At 37.9% G+C, this 26187-nt stretch overlaps 1 protein-coding gene across 1 annotated transcript; it reads left to right on the forward strand.

Annotated features, from left to right (window-relative positions):
• The first annotated feature begins 14013 nt into the window (after positions 1–14013).
• rhcga (Rh family C glycoprotein a) lies at positions 14014–18441 on the forward strand. Its single transcript, XM_088412574.1, has 11 exons — positions 14014–14287; positions 14916–15108; positions 15339–15489; positions 15981–16128; positions 16201–16367; positions 16430–16567; positions 16882–17018; positions 17094–17218; positions 17559–17632; positions 17758–17831; positions 17922–18441. The coding sequence occupies exons 1-11, from the start codon at positions 14071–14073 to the stop codon at positions 17953–17955; spliced, it is 1458 nt and encodes a 485-aa protein (XP_088268700.1). The 5' UTR covers positions 14014–14070; the 3' UTR covers positions 17956–18441.
• Positions 18442–26187: the final 7746 nt, after the last annotated feature.

Consider the following 26187-nt stretch of genomic DNA (forward strand, 5'->3'; position numbering starts at 1 on the left):
TGGTCCTTTTTTTTTTAATTATTATTAAATGCATTACAATACTTGGTCTTTTTCATGTATGATGGTACTTATACTGCATGTTTTTTTTCTCTCTCAAAAAAGTTATACTTGAACGTTTTTTTTATTTTAAAAAAAGCCTTACTATATATGCTCGTTAATAAAAACAAACAAAACAAAACAAAACAAAACAAACACTTTACACGGTCGTGGTCGCCCGACAAATTATTTACTCTTCAATATTGTTGTTGTTAGCATTATACAATGTCGTCTGTTTTTTTTTTAAACGTCCTACTATACATGACATTTTTTAACCCTTTAAAAACATGTACGTTTTTCAGATTTTTGCTTTGCTGTATAGTACAAATATCTGGTCTGGTTAAAACAATGTAACTGAAGAAATGACTGTAAGTCAATTGAGTCAACAAATTACAGTAACTACGTCCGTGCACGTTCTACCAATAGCCACTAGAGGCCACTGCTGTACTGTTGTTTTTAGTTTTTTTCTAGTTATCAGGTTTGTTGTGAAAAATAATTTAATGCTATGTAACGTGATTTTAAATGAAAATATATTTTTAACATAAAATGTGATTTCATCACAATGAATAACTAGTGAAAAAAGTACACTTTGCCATTGCGCAGATGCAGCGTGAAGGAATTTCAGAATTTCTAGGTTGCTATGCCTTCAGTTTGAGAGAATAAATCCTGGAAGTCAGTACATCGAAGCATCATTATGTATGCTTGATTCCATATTCACACTGTAAAACAATGTTTGTGCTTTCTGCGCCAAGTTCAACATATCTTCTTTAGGTGTGATGACATACGAGTATGCTTCCTCTAACCTCAAGAGCTTGCGTAAGTTTGAGTCCCAGCGAGTCCTTCCCATATCAACTAAACCAGAGAAAACACCATTTTAAATTTGCTTGAAAATGTTTTTCAGAGCAAACCTGTCACCAGAATTGTTGGCATTAAGGCAGCAGTATGTCACGCTACAGCACCCTTTCCCAGTTTTTTGGGAAAGCAGCGCCCTACATTGCACTTTGTGACACCTCCACTAAAACTAACACGCTCTGAATGAACATTTCTTGCTTCTGAAACAACATGAATGTTCTTCTCTTTGTCCACCTGCGTTGGTGTCATACGCTGGGATAAACCTTTTCAGATTTCAGTAACAAAGAGATTTAAACCGTCACGGCGTATTTACCGGTAATCCTATAAGGAATGAAAACATTAAATTCTCCAGCTGACTTGCTATGTGAAAATCACTTTCACTTATCAACTTTGACCTTTTGAGTTATGAGTACCAACATAAACACCAGAGTAACTAAAATCACGCTCAATTACTCGCTTAGTCAAGGTTGATGTACTGAAAAATCTAAATCAACACAATGAAACTTTGTCACAATATCACTTAACCCCTGTTCATAAAATCTAGTTTTCAACAACAAAAACTCAGACAACTACAATAGGAAATAATAACACAAACAATTTTGTATGGTACATACGGCAGCTTGCAATTTCTGGAACACAGACATTTGGTCAAACTGTGAAATTCCGTTCACTGTGATTATGCGGTGCTCAGACTTAACATTTTTGCATGCAAGCAAAAGCAACAAAAAGGAGCAAATGATGATTTGTATGTAGGAAACCTCAAGAGTCTGGAAAGTCCCCTTTTGATTTATGTTTGAAAAATCCTGCAGAAGAACGGCAACGGAAGCATGACAAACCGCCTTAGAGGAGACACCTCCTTCGAGTAATCACTTAATGTCAATTATTGGCTGCATCGGAAGGTGTGATGCTTGTCACGTATCCATTATCATGACTGTCACGACATACATGCGTTTTTTGACTTTGCGACCTCGTGCTAGGTGGTTGCTCAACCATCCTATGTAATTGGCGCCAACTGTATCTGTTTGGCTGTGGACTCTAACTCCGAACTGAGGTGGTCCCATTCCTTCCCATTCCATTACAGTGCCAGTATTAGTATAACAATAACTTAATTAAAGACTGTGCTTCAATGCTTCAAGACTGATGAGATGGTGAAAGTCTAAGCTGAGAAAAAGTATTTGACCATTTGAACTCTCTCTGGTTTCATTTTTCATTTTTATGATTTTGTCCAGTTTAAAAAAACAAAACACAACGGTGCATTAATGTTTCCTTATTCATTTTCTGCCCACATATCAGTGTTTCTCAGTGGTCCTCTTTCTGCTCCCCCCACTCATCGGGGTAACTAGAAATGAAATCAATGGAAAAAAATGTACAGTATAAGCACACATAAATGTTTTTTTTGAAATGGTTAATTTTACCAAAATAATAAAAAAGGTAATAAAAGTCATTTTTCAAAACTACTAATTTTACATGGTTTCTACAGGTTAGTCTGAAATGGGAAATAGAATAAACTTAAAGCTCATCAATCTGCCTGAAATAAAAATATGTCAAAACTTATTGAAACAGAAACATCAAACATGCTTTGTAATGTATTATTTTAATTGCAAAGAGACTGGAAACCCGAATGTATTATCTTAATTTTAAAGAGACTGGAAACCCTGTACATTACATACATTATCTTATGGCTCTGGACTGTGGCACAAAAAGGCTGGGGAATCGATGTACTATGTATTGAAAAAATATCAGTGACACGTGCCGCACGTTCGCCAGGCTGCTATTGTTGCCAGCCGCTCGTTGCATGATTCCAAAGAGTACATTATGTTCTTGTACCTCCTACCCTCTTAAAATCAAGAAAATTAGAGGGTGTGGATGCATCAATGTCAATAATGTACCCTAGCCTCTAAGTTTATAGCATTGTAAACAATCTCCTATGAGATTTTAAGAACACAAAAAATGACATACAAAACTTTTTTTTTTTACTTCTGTTGGATTATGGTACACATAAATATGCAAATATGTCAAATTGTCCATCTGTAACACAACAGTATGCTATTTTCAATTGTGATTTCTGTCGTGTCCTGCGATTAGTTTGGATTACTTAATTACGAAGTGAGTTTACGCAGTTTGTGAGTTTACAAAAATTCATATCTCATCTAAAACCAGCTCTGCTTGAAAGGTGAAACCTTCAGGTTTTCTGCTACGGTGGTTGTGTCTGGCCATTGTTGCAATCAATGCTTTTACGCTTTGTGTAATATGGCTTTGTTGCTGTTTACTAATAATGCTATTGACTGGAAAGGTGTTTTGAGTCATAGATAAGAATGAGTCGTGGACACGTTCAATGCATATTTCAGATTATGATTTTAAATTTGAATTTTACTTGGACTTTGAATTTTAACAGCAGTCATCAGTAATCCAGACACACTATTGCATGTAGAAATCTCAAACGGTAATTAATGAGTGTTTTAGCTCCCAATTAAGAAGTGCACATCCACTGTGTTCAAGTAAAACATTTCAACAAGTTTGAAACCAGGGGTCAGATTAACAGATGAACTGCAATCACTTACAGTCATAGCTAAAGTGTTATTTTTAATTGCATTAATATTTTAAAGTTTGCTTTCTGTATGGAGATTAGAGTCCTTCTGATGATAGGGTTTGTTTGTGTTTGAATTGTTGTGGGTTGGAATAAAAAATTTGAATGACTTCCTGAAGTCGATTCTGATTGGCTGTCATTGGCCATGTTTGGCATAATCTGTTTTGGGCGGGAGGGGAATAAATAAGATGTGAAAATGGAAGAGTATTTGAGAGTTGTTGGTAAATTTAACTTAAAAAATGCATTGACAGCACTTTTGATGAAGCTCGAGTGAGATTGTTTTTTTTTGTGTTTTTTTTGTAGGTTGCTTATCACAGGAACAGTTCAAGTTTAACTCACCACATGAATGCAAAGCACCAAGCTGCAATTGCAGTAACAGTTAACAGCAGCAACAAATGCCAAATTCAGCCGTAGCAAAGCCATTTTACAAACTAAACTTCACAACATTCCGCGTTTAAGCAAGTGTTTGACCGACAGTATGGACAAGAAAAACACCTGGGAGTAGTCTCTCCATAATACAGCAGAGAGTAAATATTTACAACAACATCTGTTACAGAAAATACATGACTGAAGCCACTTGTTTTTGTTGTTGTAGATCAATGTTTTGATCCGCAACAATAAAAAGACAACGTAACAAAAAACACTTTTCTTAGAATTAAAATGAAATGAAATAACTTAATTCAGAACAGATGAGCCAAGGAAAAGAAAAGTGCACAAAACATTACTACCACTCCCCGACCATATCCACAAATAACGCTTGCCTTGTTTTGCAGCCGCGCACAGAACTGAGGAACGGTTATGGTCCAGCACATTATTATTTAAAACGAAATGAAATGTGAGACAAGGGGATAAACGGATAATTCCTTAAAAAATCTACGGAACAGACGGGGTAAATCATGTACCAAAAAGGTGATGTAAGACCCCAGAGGGCTTTTCCTTTATTTATTATTTATTTATTTATTTATTTACAGTATTTATTAGTTTTTAATGAATTATTCTTGTCTGAACAAATGTGATTATTGTTCCTGTTCCTCTTATTGCTACCATTATTATTTTTTTATTATTATTATTGATGTTGTTATTATGACAATTGTAAATATAAAAAGAAATGTAAGCACTTTTTTCAAATTTAAGACGAAAAACGTAAAAAGAAATGTGTCACCATGGCATTTTGCTAATAGTTTAGTCTAGAGAAAGCAAAACAATAACAGCGGGATGGTCACCTATGTTTGGTCCTCACAAACATAAGGGTGTGTGTTTGCATGGGTGGGTGTGTGCACGCACGCATGCATACAGGTGTGTGTTTGCGTGTGTGTGTGTGTGTGTGTGTATGTTTGTATGAGTGATAGACCATGTGACAGAACAAAGCTTTCCTGTTGTGATCCTCACTGAGGTTATCGCCGTGTCACATTGTCTTGGCTGAGCTCAAAGACATCTGCCTGGCGCTGTCATATCTCTCTGGAATCTGGCTGCTATGTTGCTTTCAAATTTCTGCTTGCTTAGTCACTTGTCAGGACGTTCATAATAATTTGAGCGCCACAGTAATAAATCCAATCATGTAATAAACCACGCCCGCAAGACCATTGAGCATGTTGACGTGGGATGCGACATTTCTGCACAGGAACCACCGGTCACGTTACAAGAGTCAGATTAAACGTGAAATACTGCCAATGTATTTTCTTTCTTTTTCAGAAGGAACCTTAAACATCAAGTGCAATCGTTCTGTGACGCAGAGTTTTTATCGACTTTTTAGATCAAGAAGTAATTCAGAAAATGAATGAATGGTCTTTATCCCGTAGAAAAAAAGCACGTGTTAAGTGATTCACTGAGTCGTGGTTCTGTCCGATCGCTTCTTTTAATGAAAAAAAAAAGAAAAAAGAAACTGGTAAAAATGAGCTGACCTCACGCTCGAGCTCGATAACAACGAACAATCTGAGTCCTCCTGCGTCTGCAGTCTTCCTCGTGACCACAACAGCGAACATAACAATACAGTACACAGTTCATCTTTTATGTATTGTATACAAAATACAGATACGTTTATTTCATAGAAAATGACGATTAATTTCATGCAATTTAAAGAAAAATCCTATATTGGGATGCATAGGGACCAAAAAACTTTACTTTTAATTTTACAACAACATATTTACAGTTGGCCCGTGTTATTTGTGAGGAATTGGAACCAAGTCTCTTCCAATGGATTTTCCTCAATGTGGCCCCTGAGCTAAAATGAGTTTGGCACATTTTAAAACATTACACAAACACAGCGCATATGTTTGTAGCATTAAAGAAAAAAAAAAAACATGTATGCAAGAAAAAAAAGGAGCAGTGTGTTGTCACAAAGCACAACAACCCCTTCATTTTCGATAAACAAGAAAAGATTACAGAGAAAAACTTAAAGGATTTAATTACACAATTGAAATCAAAGCAACAGGTGCAGTCACCAGCTGCTGGTGGGTGGAAGCATCAAAGAATGCCAAATGTTTTTAATGGCGGCAAATTACAAAACAGTAGCAGATTTTGCTGTTGTGACATTGTGCAAAGAGGCGAATGACATTTGATTATATTCTGCCTCACAACACAAGAACTCTTTTGAAGCTGCGGGGATTACATTTTCTTGCACGTGTGCCTAAATGATTGACGAAAAATACTTCTCAATGTCAATTAAGTTTAAAATCATTAACAAAAGTAATACGAAAGTGGCTGTCTTGACAGGCTGGTTTGGGTTTATCTCTTCGCGCCCTACACTTGCAAGCGAATACTGTTCTTTGCTAAATAAAGTTTGCCTGAAATGTTTCATGTTCATACAGTATCTGTATTGTGTTGTGTGTGACTCCTAGACAGTCTGGAAATGACTCCTGTAAAATCCTTTAAACTTTCTTTCTGCTGTTTGGCCGAAACTAACTAATTGTTACTTCCGATTCTAGCAGTAATGTAAGGCTACATTGTTGTGACCGGATTCAAAATGCTGTACTCACTTTTGGGAGTCATTTTATTTGCAAGTCATTTTACTTGCAAGTCAGGTCACAGAGAAATCATGGACCGGATTAACAGTAAATATGGACAGTCTCTGTTCAATTATGTACCACAGATTGAAATGTGCAGATTTATGATCATATTTAAGTGAACGATAATTGATTTGTTGTGAATTTACAAATTATTATGGGCAATTTATATAGAACATTTTATCCATTGTGTAAAAAAATAAAAGAAAATGCATTAAAAGTGCACCCAAATCATCTATGGGCCCTATGAATGATTTATGTGCACTTTTAGAAATATAATAATGAATGATTAATAATTAAATAATTAATTGAGTTATATGACTTAATTTTTTCAATTCGTGGCTTGAATCTAAATGTTGTACAGATTGCGATCTGTACAAGTTATAGCACATATCAATGGTTTAAAAAAAACAATTTTTGAAATGGTATAGATCAGTCAGAAATAAAGATGGGTTCAGTTTAGTTTAAAATGCAATTTCAAAATAATTGTGTCATAAATTCAACCAATCATAAGTCTCTTTTGTCATTTATTTACAGTTTTAAGGTGTTAATATATTGTTTAGTGTTAGGATTAGTGGGACAAAACCTCATTTTAATATTTGTTGTGATTTGTTGTTGATTTATGACTTGCATGAATCAAGTAAACCTAATCTACTTGCTTGAATATGGTGGCAATTTAACTTTGCATTATTTTCCACAGTAACTTGTGATATATTTAAAACAAGAGTGACACCCCTGTAAATATGATGCGTATTGTCAGATATATTGTCTGGTAACCTTTAACATGTTGACGATGCATGACATCGTGACTAATGTGCGGACTGTTAAAAGAGATGTATGTACGTATGTATGTGTTTCTCAGTTTTCAATGCTACACTTATAGAAGCTTTCGCTATAATGGACTGAGGTGAGATGAGCGATAAACGTTCCATTGTAATTGGCACATTCTTCCTGTGTGTTATCACTGGCACCCTTCTGTAGAAGTAAGATTATTTTTTTTTAATCCAAAGAAGCAAACTATGGTTGTGTTAACCGTTTAGATCAATGATTCTCAATCAAACAATATCTAAATTGTATATTTGCCCAAGTCTTACAGAAAAATTCAATGCTTTTCCAATTGATAGTAAATGTCCAATTCACCTGTGCATCCAGCAGCCACCTGTTGCTTTTTGTAAAATCAGATAATAGCATTATGTTCACTGAAGCATGCCGAGGTTACACACAGAAGAAATATATTCTTCAATACAAATACGGTACAGAGACAAGCTCATTTTTATTTGCATATAGAATGTTACCTTGACATACTTGTGCACTGACTTTTTGTTTGTTTGTTTGTCGTGATCTGATTTTTTTAAAAAAATCACAATTAAATGGTAAGCCTGTTTGAGATACCAGTCGCTCAAGTGAAGTGAAGTGAAAACAAATACGAGAGCAGAGCAGTAAGTAAAGTATTCCTCAAGTGCGTGATAACAAATAGACGAGATTATGTAAAGAAACATCCTGACAAAAAATTCCATATAAATTAATGTATTAACTTACTAATGGTGGCAGAATTGTTAGCACGTCCACCTCACGGTTCAAAGGTTGTGGATTTACTTCCGGCTGCGGACTTCCTGTGTGGAGTTTGCATCTTGTCCCCGTGCCTGTGCGGGTTTTCTCCGGGTACTCCAATTTTCTCCCACATTCTAAAAACATGAACGTTAGGTATATTGGACACTCTAAATTGTTTTTAGGTGTTTTTGGCTGGCAACCGCCTCAGGGTGTACCATGCCTACTGGGATATGCTCCAGCATGCCTGCGACCCTCGTGAGGATAAGCGGCCAAGATCATGGATGGATAAAACTTACGAGCAGATGAAAAAACACCCACAAAACAATGTCCACTCATTTCAGGCCGAAACCTCATCACTCAAATATGAATGTAAAAAGATTTCAAAGATTTAAAACATTGTTGTTTGTTTTTTACCATTTTGTGAGACTTTCAAGATTCCAGTTGTAGCATAACTGACACTCACTTAGAGACGTGACTACAGATCAGCGATGATCACCATCATTACACAAGATGGCAACACCCAACACTCGAGCGCAGAAAAAACGGGCATGCTTTGTTTTCGTAATTGCTCAATTTCACTGGTGTGTGTCTTACTTTCACGCTGACTGACAGGCGCTGCTAATATCTCTCCAGGCATCATTACCCGGCCAATGCAGAAGCGTTGCAAGCCATGTGATGGGGAGCATGGTTGGAATGTAAAAGTAAAGATAACATCTGAAACCTCCATACAGCCCCACTGTCACATGTGCAAAGACACCTGCCCAGGTGAAATATTTGAAGGTGACTTTGTATCATTTCCACATCTATTAGCAAGAATTGTTTTCGTGCCTGCTGAGGCCCTCCCTTTTTTTCTTCAATTTAAATTCAAATATAAATGACAGGATGTGTTTCTAGTCGATTTTTACTCTTTCAGTCATACTGTGCATGTCCAAAGGAGAAAAGCGTCTCGTCCTTTCCGTTGAAATACAATGTTGTGCACGGTGGTGAGAGAACGTAAACATGTCATGGTGTTATAAAAACAAATCACCGCATATCTTTCAACTTGAGATCTGAAGGTCTGGGTTTAAAAAAGTTTTGTTCATAAAAAAAATGCGACTTCCAGTTTAATACGACCACCACTTTGCTTCATTTTGCATACAGTGTTAGGAAATCATATTCCTCAGTCACTCTAAAAAAAAAAGTCTCTTCATGGATAAAAGGGTTGAAAATTGAATTTTTTTATTGAGGCCCCCCTTTACAAAGTATATCTATCACTACAAAATGATTAGATAAGCATGCAGTTGTTTAATCTTTAAATATTAGGGAATCTTTGTCTCACGAATTGATTTGATTTAGATTTTTGGGTCCACGATTGGATTCAGATTCAATTTTTGTTTCAAATTGATTTTCAATTCAAAATTTGATTGACAATGACAATGATTTCTGCTTTAAAACCTAGATGTGAAAAAATTAACATGATTCTACTCCAATCTACTGTGCGAGACAAAATGACGAATGGGGACATTGATGTGTGGTCTTCTAAAATTGATTGCGTTTCGAGTTGTAAGGAACACACTTTTTTCCACACCAGTTATGATGCAATTATAAACAATGCATGAGTGGATATTTTTGCTTTCTGAGTTATAAATGTATGACGACATCTGATTGCACCATGGAGTTAGCGGCTTGTGCTAATGCTGGAAAATTGTGTAGTATCATAGAAAGACAGCGTAATTGACTAATGGAATTTTAACATCTTTAATCAGTAAGACATTGTGATTTTTAATGGCGGTGCCTTGGATTAATTGAGAAAGCTTCTTTATCATTCATGAATCTGAAGAAAAATAAGTCTTGGTTTGATATTAGTTTGAGTGATTGTATTTTTTTTCAGTGTAGCGTTTCATCTTTCCCAACAAAATTCCTAAACTTAATAACCTCTGAAGTAGACTCTGGTCACAAAGTAAAGTCCGCCAAGGTGTGCTTGGACAATTGTGTTCCATAGGCGCTCAAGAGCCCCGACTTGAAACCAGTCAACCACAAGTGCATGTATGTTTAACCTCGTCTACGCTTATAATGCATTAGAGGCTCATTCCTCAAGTTGTGTTTAACGACACTGAGTAATTGGACAAACATTTTGAGACCAAATACGCTATTTGTGGTATTCCCTTGTAGCGGTTACCCCTCTCAACATGTAACACAATGCAGTCATTCAAGAATTGTGACTGTCGAGCTGGACCTGCTGGCACGTCACTGGAAGTGAGTTTAAATTGAACTGAGGAATTTGTCTGAACAAGCACAGGTCAACATCACTAAAAGTGTCCCTTGGTGTCCTCATTCAAACTATTTGGTCATCATAAAAACATAATTGAGACCCACTCAAACCACAGAAAAAGAAATGAGTGTAAATGAAGGTGTGTCTTTCATGAAAAACACAGAAGAGAAATATTTCATAATATAGGTGAATAATTGGTGGGAATCTGTAAATACGTGTGATGGGTTCACTGTGACTGGATATTTTCGATCAATCGCTATAAACTCTTTGCACAGTTTAGACATTTGTCATCGTCGACCCTGTCAATAAGCTCACGTTTTGCTGTTTGCATGTACATGGAAAACTGAGAAAGTTTGACCAATATGCATTTCTAAAAGCATATCTATTTACTACAATAAACATAAAGTTCAATAAGTTAATTTACTGATATTATTTACTCTGAACCATGTTGAGGACAAAGTTGAGAAATTGAAATGAAATTGAATACACTAAAAAGACAAGATATTTATTGTTCATACTGATGTTATAAATGTTTATATAAAAATTAGGAACTGAGGATATTATTTGTTGAGATTTTGTAGGTGTCATTCTTTCCCATTCTATCCCTAACCACTCGAACCATTTTTGCTCATTTTATTTTACATCATTCACATGGTATTTTAGCTAAGACGTGGCATACTCCTGGTCGTGTCATGACTAAGTGGCCGTATTATTTTGAAAATTGACATGTTGTTAACATATGGGTGAAATTTCAGCTCCCTGGTTTCAACATTCACTGCCACAATCTTCAAAAGTTATCTTCTGAGAACTATCAGCTGATGGACTTTTATTTATAATTGGCCCAGAGGACAGCAAATAACTGTAATCATTGGCAATGGACATATTCCTGATACCACATGACAATGTTGAACTTTCATCAAGTGATACCATTCGGCCTTGCCATATGTGCACAGAAATTTCTCCAGATTCTCCAAATCCTTCCATAATATTACTGTAATCCCTGAATTTATTGCAATCGTATGTTGAGAAACTTTTTTTAAATTTTGGACTATTTGCTCAAACAGCTATTGATAATGTACTCAACCTTACCAATCACTCCATCCTTGCTTGTAAATAACTATCTTTCAGGAATATCCCTGTTATGCAAGCCCAATCATGACATTCAAGTGTTTCCAATTACCTTGTCATACTGTGGAGTGTTCCAAATAGGTGTTTTTTTTTCCACCCCTCAATTTACCTTGTCTTTAACTAAATACAGCTTGAAAAGGATTTGACCAAATAAAAAAAAGCACCAAATTGAATGAAAATAAGGTTGGTGTTTTCTACGTTTTGGATAGAAAAGTCTCCAAGACACCTTATGGCTATGGTTCTCAGACGGGGGTACTTGAAGGGGCTTTAGGCGGTACTCAAGATTTTAAACGAAACTAAAAAACATGCACAAATCTTTCAAAATTAATTATTGACTTAATTTATTGTATAAGGAACGTATAAGTTTATAAAATAAATGTTATATTCAGTAGGTAATTCAATCTCATTATTGTAAAAAGCCAGATTCTCCCCCATAGGAGAATGGTTCGACCCAACTTGTCACATGCCACCTCTCTTTACCTTTCAAGTGAATGTTTTATTTTTGCGAACACATCTCGACTATGGTCCAAAAGGAGGTTGAGATTTATAAGTTTTTATTTATAATTATTTATTTTTGAGATCTGACCCTTTTATGTTGATAATTTTGGGGGGGACAAATCGTTATTAATAAATAAGTTAATGGTTTCTTTTTGGGAAGAGATCTCCACCGCAACCCCAAAACAGGACGCTTTATATTTCATATTTTTCAGTGGACAAATATTTCTATATTTTTTTGTTATTTAGTATAGTTACAGTTATTTATAGTTATTTCTTTTGATAACAGATTTCCTCTGTGGTCCAAAAGAGGACACTTTAGAGTGATTATTCTTTTGTGGACCAATACAAATGAAATTTGAAAGGGTGTAAAGTTTGATAAATCAGACTGATGGCATGTTTTTTTGTTTTATTTTTTAACCCCAAAATTCTTTGCACTGGGTACTTGGCTGAAAAGATATTTCACAGGGGGTACATCACTGAAAAAAAGTTGAGAACCACTGCCTTGCGTTAAAATGGTTTCTGTCCATCCATCTCCTCCATCTGCCCCCTCGGTTTATGTGTTTCAAATAAATGATAGCGAAAGAGATGTTCACATCCACGTGATCTGTGGGCAAAGTCTTCACATTTTTTTGCGTTATGTAATTAATTGAAGAATGAGCGCATATAGGAAACAGATATGATCTGGAATGTTCTTCATGTCATAAACAAAACCAGGCTCACCAACATGTGACAAATGCCTCATCTGTAATCTTGATGTCGTGATGGCGCCCAGCAGCGTCTTTTCGCAATGCTAGTGCGACGCAAACAGTCAATAAACACGTGAATGGACTGTCCCACGCACGAGGAAGTCTTTACGCAAAATCCCGTCTTCAAGAGGTGGATTAAATAACAGGATGACGAGATGACCAAAAACAAGATGCACCCACAAAAAAAAACAAAACAAAAAAACATACATACATAATGGCTGCCTTTTTCATGTACTTCAATCTACAGCCACAATTTTTTGGACAACTTGATTAAATCAAATCAAAATTGTATGAAATCTTGTACTGACGTAATAGTTGAAATAGCATTTGGCAATCACATTGCTATCCTTAGACATCATCACAAGTGTGGACGACTTTCAAGCAAAGGTATCAGCAAATCTAATTTAGTTCAATTTAATGCCATAATTTAATTTAAAACCATAACCACGTTATTATATTGTTAAAGTTTTATAATTAGCATGAATTTGTACATAGAAATAAATAAATGTAAAAGATCAATACTGACTCTATGGCACAATTATCAAACTCAAGGCCCAGGGGCCAAATCTGGCCTGCCACATCATTGTATATGGTCCTCGATATGCACATTTTAATTTCAAGTTTCTGGCTAAAATATTAAATTTGTGTTCAACTTTTAAAAATTTGGAGAAAGAAAAAAAAAAAAACAAGCATTTTTTTTAAATTCCCAATATCGTTTTTGAACATTTTTGACAGTATCTGGTTTCAAAACTTGGTAAGTGAGTGACAAACTCCATTTTTTTGTCTTCAAAGTCATAACAACCCCCTGACAGAAACTAGAGCTATAATGTGGCCCATGTTAACAATGAGTTTGAAATCCCTGCTCTATGGTATTAATATGATACTGATATAGACTATGGTATCAATTCTATCAATAGCACCACCCTAGTTTTAAGTGTTTTTTTTTTAATCTATAAATGCTGTTTAGAGGGTTGCAAAAATCTTTCACAGGGAGTGCATCGTTGTTTGTAGATGTGAATTCGATAAGTTGGACCCAAACCTCAGTATGTAATTGAAGTAAGCATAAAAATGAACATTACTCCAGCCTAAGTACATTAAAATAAACAATCCATTTTTTTCCAGTGTGATGTTTTTCTGTCAGAGTAAAAATGAAAATAATGTTTTTTGAGTCTGTGTAGTGTGAATCGGTCATTCCTGTTGAGCTTCCTGCCTCGTTAGGAATGTCGCCTACCTTGATGCAGAATTTGCAGGGGAAGGGGCGGCGTGCGTGCTCACAGGTGAGGTGTGCACCTATCCATGTGCTTGCAAACCGAGGGGAACAAGAAGCAGGACACACCTCCTGGCCACTCCATATAAATCCAGCCGCTGTGATGCTGCGACGGAGGCACAGTCAGCTGAGCATCTTCAGGTCAGATCACCATGGGCAACTGCTGCGAGGCCATCTGCAATGTCCGCAAGAACACCAACGTGCGGGTTAGCCTGCCGGCCGTCTGCTTCGTGTGGCAGATCGCCATGGTTATCCTCTTCGGAGTCTTCATCCGCTACGATGACGAGTCGGACGCTCGTTGGGAGGAGTACAAAGCGTCTCAAAACATCACCAGTGATATTGAGAATGACTTCTATTTTAGATATCCCAGTAAGTATCTTTTTTTTAACTATTCTTGTTGCAGCAATAATGCCATTTCTCATTTTATTTGTGACAGAGTTGTTCATCGTTGTCACAGCTTTTTGAAATACACATTTATTATTGAATTCATTCATATATAATTTAATTGTTTCATTGGTTTTACTGTATTAAAAAAACGCCATTCATAGGATTGGGGTGAGTGACAGGTGTTCACCTTAACACTAAGCATGTATCTTTGATTGTTTTTGTTGGAGAGTTAGTTCCATATGAAATATAATACATGAATATACTAATACTACTGAAAAGATATATTGATGCATGTATCAAAATCATTTAAGATCAATTAAATGTGACTTAATACATTACGAATAGGGATAGGCGAGTACTGATAGTAAGTATTGGTATCAGGCCGATACATGGTCATATTTCAGTGTATCAGTTCCCACAATGCAGCCGATACTAGTATCGGCCTCTCTTTTGGAGCATTTTTAAGATCGTGAACTGGATAATGCAAATAAAAAGAATAGGAATTTTCCATTTCATGCCATTTTAAGAAAAATGTTAAATTGGACAAGGAAGATCTTCCTTTTGCAATAGGAGCTGTGTCCCAAAACGGATAACGTCTTTTCAATTCTAGGTTTCCAGGACGTCCATGTAATGATCTTTGTTGGATTCGGTTTCCTGATGACCTTCCTGAAGCGTTACAGCTTTGGGGGCGTGGGCTTCAACTTCCTGATCGCCGCCTTTGGCCTGCAGTGGGCTCTCCTCATGCAGGGCTGGTTCCACGCCCTTGACCCAAACACTGGAAAAATCACCATCGGAGTAGAGAGGTGAGAGGAATGCGAAGAACCAGACAGACATTCGAGTTATTTTTGTTTGAACTGGACCTTCCACTTTTGTGGTAAAACATAATTATTTTAAAGAGCTTCTGTCATGTCCTGCAGCCTCATTCTGCTCATAGCCCAGAGATTAAGCTTGCAGTCAAGAGTCATTTAAGGAGCTGGATCTTCAAGTTTGGCTGAAAAAAAAATGGACTGTGTTTTCTCAATGTTTCTTCCAGTTTGATCAATGCTGACTTTTGTTGCGCCGGCTCTCTAATCGCCTACGGTGCGCTGCTGGGGAAAGTAAGCCCTGTCCAGACGTTGGTTTTCACCTTGTTTGGTGTCACGCTCTTCGCTGTGGAGGAGTACATCATCCTTGACCTCCTACATGTGAGTCTCACGGACAATCATCAATGATATTTTGTACTTTGTGCTTGCACATAAGACACTAAAAGGCTCAGACAGAACAGGTGCATCTGCATACTTTGCTGTTGTGCAGACAAGATAAGCACCTCTCATTATCATGCATTACACACACACAGCAATGCAAACTATAACCACAATCATAAAAAAGATTGTTCGAATATAGCCTGTCAATCAAAAGGGAGCATTATCGTCTTTGTAAACGCTTGATGTTTCATCAGACTGCACTTGTACCTAATGAAGCGGCTAAGTGTATATACAACTCAAGTTTCGCAACAGCGGCAGTTTTGGCACATAGACAACAACTCTACAAAAAGCTAGCTTTAAATCGTTTAACATCTCCGTTATACAATTGAAGTAATTCCTCAATTTTTCAGGAGGTTTCGGAATTCATTAAATTGTATGTAGAGGCAGCAGGGAAATTCGATTTATGATGCTGATGTAAATATTTTCAACAGTGCAGAGATGCCGGCGGTTCCATGGTCATTCACGCCTTCGGGGGATATTATGGTCTGGCCATCTCCTGGGTTCTGTACCGACCAAAACTCAACCTCAGCAAACGCCTGAATGGATCCGTGTACCACTCGGACGTGTTCGCCATGATCGGTACGAGTCTTTTGCGCGCGGACTCCATCTCTAAGACCTGGCCACTGACACTCGACTTGTTTCACCGCAAAGGTACATTGTTCCTGTGGATGTTCTGGCCGAGTTTCAACTCAGCCATCACAGACCACGGCGCCGGTCAGCACAGAACAGCCATCAACACGTACATCGCCCTGGCGTCGTCCGTCCTCACCACCGTCGCCATATCGAGCTTGTCACAGAAGAAAGGCAAACTGGACATGGTAAGTTTAAAAAAAGAGCATCTATGAAGACATTGTAACTAATGGAACCTTCCACCTGATAGGTGCACATCCAGAACGCCACTTTGGCTGGTGGCGTCGCTATGGGGACTGCGGCTGAGTTCATGATCATGCCCTACGGTGCGCTTATCGTTGGCTTCCTCACTGGCATCATCTCAACTTTCGGCTACCTTTTCATCACGGTGAGCTTCTTGCCTCCTTTCTAAATTCAGCAGGACTTGCTCAGCAGGGAATCTATTTTCTAAAATTCCCTGAGACATGGTCACCATGCCCCTGAGTGGCATCTGCTTTACCACAAAGCCATCAATTTAGCTTAAAACTAAACATTGGCTTTCTTAACCTATTCACCACAATTAATGGCTACAGACAGCAAAAATAATGTTTTACCGGGCTGGTACTGAATGAGTTAATATACTCTACTGAATGCTCAAGCAGGTGGTGTTCATCTGTTTCATATGGATTATTAAAACACGTTTTTTTTTCTTCTCCTTCTCAGCCCTTTTTTGAAAAGTACCTGAAACTGCAGGACACATGCGGTGTCCACAACCTACATGCCTTACCGGGTATGCTTGGCGGTTTTACCGGTGCAATTGTCGCTGCTGCCGCCACTGAAAGTGTCTACAGCAAGCAAGGGTAGGCAACTTGCACACTCAAACGTCTGTCGCTGATTTCATATGTGAGTCACATAATCGATATTTGTCCCTCCAGACTGATAGACACCTTTGACTTTGAAGGCAAGTTTGAAGACAGGTCTGTGGGGACGCAGGGGGGCTTCCAGGCTGCTGGCACGTGTGTGGCTATCGCTTTTGGGCTCGTAGGAGGAGCGCTTGTTGGTGAGTCAGACTTCATGTGTACTCACTCTATAATGATTGAAAACTTTCGTTAACACAAGAACCCCGTGAAAAAATCTCTAAGTTCTGTATAGTCATCATAGCATAGAACAGCCCATACTCTTTGACTAAAAGTCAGAGTGTGACAGATGTGCATAAATTACCGATTTATTCAATTTTGTGATGTTACAGTATGTAAAATATGGGCTCAATGAATCGGAAACAAAGTTTTACTGGGTCCTGAAGCACAAAAAAGTCGGGATCTCTTGAAAGCTGAAAAGCATAAAATAATATTTAAACAATAGTTGGTGATTGGTTGTGGCGCTCATTTTTGTTTTTCCAGGTGTCATCCTCAGGATCCCAATTTGGGGCGACCCTGCTGATGACAACTGCTTCGACGATGAAGTGTACTGGGAGGTGAGTGCGCTTTTGTACCGCCAGAGGGCGGTCTTGCTCCGTGAGCGGTGCCGGTATTACTCGCTGTGGTTTTCCCCTTGAGTAAATAGTGATAATGAACCTGTATGTGTCTTGGCGGTTTGCAGCTCCCAGAAGAAGAGGAGAGCATCCATCCGGTGCTGGAGTACAACAACCACATGATCAACAAGCACCAAGACCTGTAAAGTCACTTCTGTCACTAAAGTCAATTTTGAGCCTTCTGTATTACTGTAAATACATCTTATGATTTTTCTTTTCTTTTCTTTTGTAGATCGGAGTCCAATTTCTCTGTGGAGCAGAGCTAGTCGCACAGTGGATGATCTCAGAAGATATGACCGCACAACAAACGAATAGTACAAAAAAAAGGATGGACACAACTTTTGAAATTTGATATTTGAGTCCCATTAATGTATGTGCATGTGAACTAGTGTGTGTGCGTGTATGCGTGTGTGTGTGTTTGCATAAGATGAACTACTGCGGTGTTTTGCAAATACATCTCCTATCCTTCATGACCGTGAGGTCTAAAATCTTTTTGGCGTGTGTCCATCAAAAGGTAGTTGTTGAGAATAGTACGGTATGTGCACTTGTAAATTGTAGCTCTTGTTCCTTTCAAATGAACTGTTTGTAAGAAGTGTGTACAGTTATCATTTTCCTTGCCATTACTTGTTGTTAAGGTGACTCAAAATTTTGTGATTTATGTGTGTGCTCAATTAATGAAATATTGATGTATTATTGTTCTTTTCCAAAATCTTGTAGTATTACTTTAAATGTAAATTAAAGATATCATGTTATCTTTTTGTTCATTCATTTATTCATTTTTTAGTCACTTTCATACGGTACGTCCTTCCAGCGATCAAAACGATTAATTCTGAAATTTATTAAATCCAATATGTCCTCTAATAGAAACGACCACATATGTACGTCCACAGAGTTTATTCCATGACAGCGACTCTTAACGGTGACAGGTGGAATAGCATTTTTGCCAGTACACGCTGTAAGAGAAGTGACTGAGTATGGGTGTGTATGAGCAACTGAAGGTAAAAACATTCCACGTTTATTAATGGTTGAGGTTAGGGTTAGAAATTAGTGAAGAACAGTGTCCGATGGTTGGTTATAGGGATAAGATTCGGAATAATTAATTTAAATACGACCTATGCAGTCGACGGAATTGTAGGGCATGATTCTGTTATCAAAAATGAATCGCCAGAAAACAAAATTAGTTCATCTCAACACATCACTTACTTGGAGAGTATACCAAATATACTAAGATAAAAGGATCCAAGCATTCTCATTTAATATTTCAGTGGTGCCTTGAGATACAAGCAACCCAACTTAAGGGTTTCACGTGACGCCATTGGTCATTCAACTAATTTGAGTTGTTTAATAAATTGAAGCGAAAAAGTATATGTGGCAAATACTGTTTATTTATTTTTGATTATATTTAATTGTATAATTTCTGATGCTAACATTTCCTGGAGGTCATTGCTTGTTGTCTCTGTTGCTGCCTTGATTGTGATGGTAATTATGTGTGGACGGGTCAGTCCGTGGGGGTCATATCCTGACCAATGGTGTGTGACTGAATGAACTCTTTATGCACAGGGAGGACATATGCTGCATGTCAGAGTGCACATCCTGACGGGTCAAACACATTAACTATCATGTTTTTATTCAAGATCAAAGCAATCAAACATTTTATTGACATTTTATTGAAGCGTATTTAATCCTTGTTTCAGTTTGTTTGTTGTAGTGTTTGGAACATTTTTCTATAAATTGCATGATGAAGGATCTTTTTTGAATTTGTTCATAAAATACATATTTTGTATAGAATATATATCAAAATATATGAATTGACTAGAAAATAAATTATGAAATACATCAATACAATAAAACACAAATATCTCGAAGAAAAATTGGAGGATCAAAATATGTGGTTGTACAACTTGGTTTTCAGTGAACTGCAAAGAAAATTGAACAGTGATGCTGTAGTTTTGGGATGTTCAGTGTGTCCACTGCGGTAGTCGAGGTCGTTTTGGGCAACTACATGACATCCCACTAGATGGGGCGAAAAAAAGAACGTCAATCAGAAAAAAAAAAAAAAACTGTGTTGTTGACATCAGTTGCTACTCTGGAAGGAAAAGATTATCAAGTTGACCGTTGTAATGAGCATGCTTCCAGTAGGAACTTCAACATAAAAGTTTACCAAGCATCTGGTTTGTTTCTTTCTTCGCTACAGTATGTTCAATATGACTATCTTTATTTTCAATTATGAAACAAATGTTTTTTTTTGTATCTCATTACGCTCATTTGACATCCAGTGGAATGGCCTTAAACTAAACCTACATAAACTTACATGCTTAAAAAATATCCCAAAATAAATATTATTGCTTCCCTGGACTTTTAAATGATGCATAGATCACTGGAAATATAAAATAAACACAAAATAAAATAAAACGACATGAACAAATTTCTCTTCATACCAACAGTAAACCAGCGCCATCTCAGGGCAACCAAATGAACTGCATTCATGTTATCAACTGATTCAATTAGTATTATAAATTTAAAGGGTTTAGGAGTATTGGGGGGGGGGGGGGGGGGGCTTTATATGACAGTACATTGTAATGCGCGTTACTGTCATTTGTGCGGGGTAAACTATTGCTAGTTTTTTTTGTGTGTGCGTAATGCCTCACACTACCGCGTTACAGCAAAAAGTAATGAATTACAGTAATTACATTGCTTTTGTAATGCATTACTCCCAACACTGTTCTACATCTTTTTCAGCTTTTTTACTTGCAGCAGTAAATACTGAAATTGGATCGTATGAGACAGGAAGTGGGAGACGTTTCTTCTCAGTGATTTTACCAATAGAGGACCTTTTGAGAATCATATTAGCCTGCCGAGAGTGTTTGTGAAACCACTTGGTCCGCTATTGTCCTCCAGGGACTGGTCGCCTCTGAAAGACTGCAGAAGCCCCTGTAATCAGATTAAAGGCTGCTGGAAAGGGGAGGAGGGACGTCGCGGAATAGCCGAGATGCCGTGGAAGTCCTCTGACCGGTACCTGCCATTGAAGTGCAGGAGAGGGGCTAAATAACGCAGCAGGGTGGAGGAGGCGGGAGCCGAGCCGGAGGGACAAATTGGCCTGTTGTTGCAGGGGGATAATGGAACAATGAAGGAGGGGAGTTTAATCAGCAAGTATAGACTTGGAGAGAATAGGTGCAATGGGGAAAGGAGGAGAGTGGAGAACTCCAAAAGCTGTGGCCTCATCCCACCCTGTCCCGGCAATTATATCACCTTTGTGAGCTGATTGGAGCGGTCTGCGCCATCCATCTGGGCTCCACCCGTATTTTTTTTTCTTCAACAAGACCCTGAGAGTGGGCCCCCTAAAACTCATTTTTCTTAAGGGAATAGCAAAGCAGTTAGAACGTCTTCACACCCCTGTTTAAATGCTGTCTACTTGGCAATTCCTTTGATTTCAAGATGGCAAGTAAAAAGGAATGACAGAATGTGGTTCCACAAGAGTGCACACCCTGTTGTAGCCATAGGTCTTTGATCGTTTTTGTTATCTATGGTCTGAAGAAACTAAAGTTGTACATTTTGGGCTGAAAAGTATGTTTGGCACGACAAAACTGCTCACAAGCAAAACAATGCCCCTACCTACAGTAAAGTATGGCGGTGACACAAACTTGCTTTGGGCCTATTTTTCTTCACTTTTAATGGAACAGTAGACAAGATGGAGGAAATTATCCAAATACTCTGAGTTATCATAAAACACAACCCCCCGCCCCTCAAAAAAAAAAAAAACATTGAAAATTTGTGCTGATACAGTTAATATAACTTCTAACTAACCCTAACCAGTTGCAATAGGGGGTGCACAACTGTGCAATCACATTATTTCACTCATTTATTTTTTTCACTCAAAAAAAAAGCTGTACAGACTACCATATTTTCCACACTAAAAGGCCTTCAATTTTCTCAAACGTTGACAGCGTGCCTTGCAATCCAATGTACCTTATACAGTGCATAAATCTTGAATTTTGGGGGAAGAAAAAAATGAAATAACTCAATCAGCATGCAAATTCTTCAATTTTAACATTTGTGTAGACTTTTTTTTTTTATATCCACTCCAAGCATATTTTGATATGTTTGATTTTGTGTTATAAAATGTAGCTCTTATTGAGTTCCCCCATGCAAAAATAACTATTATTTTTTAAGTTTACACACAGAGATACAGTAGCTAGAAAAATGTTCCAGAAACAAAGCACTCACTCATGCACCCTCGGATCTCTACTTTTTGATTCAGCTGACAAGCATCCACTGGGTGGGGTCAAAGTCTCAGGGGTTAAGACCTGTGTGAGGACCAATGCCATCAAAATCCCTTTTCATAGCGGGGGAGCACTTTGATAGGTCGGTACGCGCCATTACTTGCTCCATGGTTTCAAAAGATGCCAAGCAGCTCTAAAATCGTGCAAGGCAAATTGAATAGGTGAACTAATTGGGGGCCCTAGCTGCCCTTGAACATCAACTAATAAATGTCGGCCATTATGGTCAAAAATTACTAAAGGCTAAAGTTTGGATGACGTGTGCATTGGTTGATTTTCATTTACATCAGAGAGAAGTTTTTACAAGTCTTTAAGACAAACCGCATTGCTTTCGTCTGCTGTCCTAGCACTGCATGCAGAATTCATTAGAACAATGGTGGTCATGCTTCTTCAGGCTTGACAGGTTTGGCATGATTTTACTGCACTGTTAGGTTAACTACTTACTACCTTTTAGTTTATGCTCAATAAACAAGTTTACGAACGAAATACGTCTCCTTTTCTGTCTACTTTGTTGTCATAAAAAAATACATCTTTAAAAATCACTGTTTCAAACGTGTTCCTTAGAATTTCTGCATTTAAAAATAAAACAGCTTCAAGCATACCTTAACTGCTTTGAGTTTTTTCCCCTTTGACTGTATGTCGACTATGCAAAACTCTCCGTGAATTACATGCAATTTTTTACTTGCTTGGTAACTAAATCATAAATTACTTATTTCGTTAAATGCTTACTTGTATGTACAATTATTTGCTATTGCTCATTATATACAGAAAGTAACACATATAAGATGACATAACACAATATGTAACAACATCACATAACAACATTGATTTTTCAGAAATTCTGTAACCTGTGAGGATAAGCGACTAAAAAAATGGATGGAGGGATAGATGTTTATACTGAGATCAGTTTTTTCACCTGCCATGCATGATTTTGGAATGTGGGAGGAATGCCCAGAGAGAACCCATGCGGGCTCGGGGAGAACATGGAAACTAACAAACAGGAAGGCCGAAGCCAGACAGATTTGAACTCAGGTCCCTGAACTGTGAGGCCGATGTGTGCTGAGCACTGAGCAACTGAGCTGCCACAAATCCCTGTAATGAAAATAAATATAACTATAAAAACTGGTAAACCGGAGGGCAAAATTTTCATCAAGTGCACATGAGGTGCAGTGACAGAGAGACGGTAGTAAATTCTCACTCAACAATACGAAAGCGGCCAAGGAACACCATACAGACGTGGCGGGATGAAATGAATGATAAGGAGAGCTGATGATTCTCTTGGGGGTGTTTGGGTGAAAAGCAACAGCATATGTATTGTTGGAGGCCCTGACTCGCCACCCTGGAGAGATCCCCGTTCCCACGGTTTGCTCAACAAACAAATGTACCCCAAGCGCTCCCCCCAAAACACACACACACACACACAACCACCACCATGCACCGCACGAAGGGTGATGTCATTAATTACCATCAAAATGAGCATGACAGCAAGCAAGTGTGCGTTTGTCTGCCAGCGAAGCTTTGTGTGCATGTGTATGCGAGTGTGCGTATGTGAGTGTGAAAGACGGAGAGAGAGAGAACACGAGAGAGAAGGGGGCAACGTAGGGAATGAAAAAGAAAGACACCATTGTCCTTTATGAAATAAAGAAATCTCCAGTGAAGCAAAAATGGAGCAAATTTGCGCATCTCTGAGCGCGAGCCGGCTTGTCACGTCTCATCAGAGCTTCACAAAACATGATGCGTGCACTTTGCCCGGTGTGTGAGAGGCTATTAGGTACATCACTTAGGGTTACCGCTCACACACTACAGAAACGCACCCACAAACACTAGTCAAACGCACTCATATGCATGACTCACAATGCTCTCACACTACAGAAATACTCACAGACTACTGAAGTTTATGCCCGCTACAGAAACGCTCAAACTCAAACTATTGAAATGCCCCAAAACGCTACTGAAATACTATTTTACACACTACCGAAATGCTCTCACACTACTGAAACACTGTTTGGCAACGTCCCTGACGGTCCATTTTATCGCGCATATTTTCACTTAGGGTGACCGCTCACACACTACAGAAATGCTCCCACAAACACTACTGAAATGCATGACTGACAATGCTCCCAAACACACTACAGAAATATACATTACTGAAACTTACAGTATGTCCGCTACTGAAATGCTCAAACACAAACTATTGAAACGGCCAGCGAAACACTATTGAAATACTCACTTACACACTATTAAATTTCTCTCACAATCTACTGAAATGGTCTTATCCTCTAATGCAGGCATGTCCAAACCCGGTCCTTGAAGGCCACCTATCCTGCATGTTTTTGATGTTTTCGTCATCCAATGCAGCTGATTCAAATGATCAGGTTTGTTGTCAGGCTCCTGCTGAGCTTGCTGATGAACTGATCATTTGAATCAGGCGTGTTAGGAGGACAGAAACCTCCAAAACATGCCGGATGGGCGGCCCTCGAGGAATGGGTTTGGACATGCCTGCTCTAATGAGACATTCTCATACTCATGCCTGGCAAATGCTCTTAGACACTTAAATCACTAATGGACACACAACTGTCATTGATCTCATACATACTGTTTTCATGCTCTCACACACTGTTGAAACATTCTTGCACATGTAACTGATGATGTTCTCACACTCACTATTGAAACCACTGAAACCCTCTCATTCACACTGCCACTCTCATACTCTGTATGCTGTTATACACTCTATTAAATGATCTAAAATAACCTATGTAACACACACCCACACTTGAGTGAATGGCTCTGACACACTATCATAATGCTATGAGAATATCATGTTGGTTTCAACTTGTTGCACCCTATGTTTTTTCTACAGTATTTTTCTTTGTGTGGCTTTAGACTCTCAGCGGAAAAAGTTTTAACAATTCTGATTACAATTAGTCCATTAAAGATTATTCGTCGTCCTAATAAAACCACAGTGGTTGAATATTGACATGGGTCAAAGAATAATCAAGGAACTGATAGATTCAGCTCAGCTTTGTCTGTTCTTCGGCTGAGAGTCCATCAAGGACGTGTCTTGGTTGTTAAATGGAGAAAGAAAGGGATAATTCAACAGTGTGGGCCTCACTAAGCTCTGCTTGTGCACCTAACCAGGCCAAGGATGAAGATTATTGTCCCATGTATGAAAGCATGGGATGCCACCTCATCAAAGTTCACAATGATCATTGTGAGGATTTGATCTCCAATAGGTGGAAAGAAACTGTGTTAATTAGAAGCTGTGATTAGGAAACCAAGCACAGAGAGACAAACATGTGCTTTGTTTGCTTGAACAAATATCTGCTTTCAGAGGTTAGCCGCTCCCGCAGCATGGAGGGTTTTTTTGTTTTCCAAACGTCTGTCTTAGGAAACTATTTATGAATGCCTCATTCCGATGGCTCATCAGGCACTCTGGCAGTACTTGTACGGATACAAAACACAATTTTACAATGACTGCGATGCCTGAGGAGTGAAGGAAATTAAATTGCTACCATTTTAAAAATGTACATGGTCAACTTATATTTACTGTAATTGTGTAAACACATTAAATAGCTGTTCATGAAATAAAAGTGTTCCTTCACGTCTTTGTTCATCGAATGTTGGTTGTGTTAAATAAAATTATTAGGGATTTTGTAGGGTTAAAGTATGAAATATTTGCAAAAATGTAAAGTTTTGGAATGAGGAATACAAAGGCTTAATTTGTTGGAATGTCTTGAAGTTGGAAAGGTGTGACTCAGTTGTGAAATAGAAATAGTTGAAGGATACAAAAAAAGTGGATAAGAAAAATACTAATGGTGAAAAAAGTTGTTAGCAAGAACATAGCTTTTGGGAGTGTTGGGAATCTTTGTCAAGGTGAATTGAATGAGCTGAACATTTTGAATAGCAACAATACAGACCTTAAACCAGCTCCTTAGATGACTGATGAATTTTGCGGCTGAACAATCTACAATATCTTGGTGAAAAATATGTCACTTTTGGTAAGTGAGAACTGATCCTCCCACTTGAAAGATACACTTCATTTGTATAATGGCATCGATGCGGTATGAATGCCACATACAGTATTCATTGTTCAATGTGACTTTTATATCCAGCAGATGGTGCCAAATGTGAAATGATGCCCTTGACAGTGCAAGTGATTTACAGTAAAGGTTTGAGGATGGGATTAGTTGCTCATTTGTTGAAATATTCTTTGACCCTTCA

This window comes from Hippichthys cyanospilos, chromosome 4 (assembly GCF_059441005.1).
Source record: "Hippichthys cyanospilos isolate Australia breed blue-spotted pipefish chromosome 4, RoL_Hcya_1.0, whole genome shotgun sequence".
Lineage (NCBI taxonomy): Eukaryota > Metazoa > Chordata > Actinopteri > Syngnathiformes > Syngnathidae > Hippichthys > Hippichthys cyanospilos.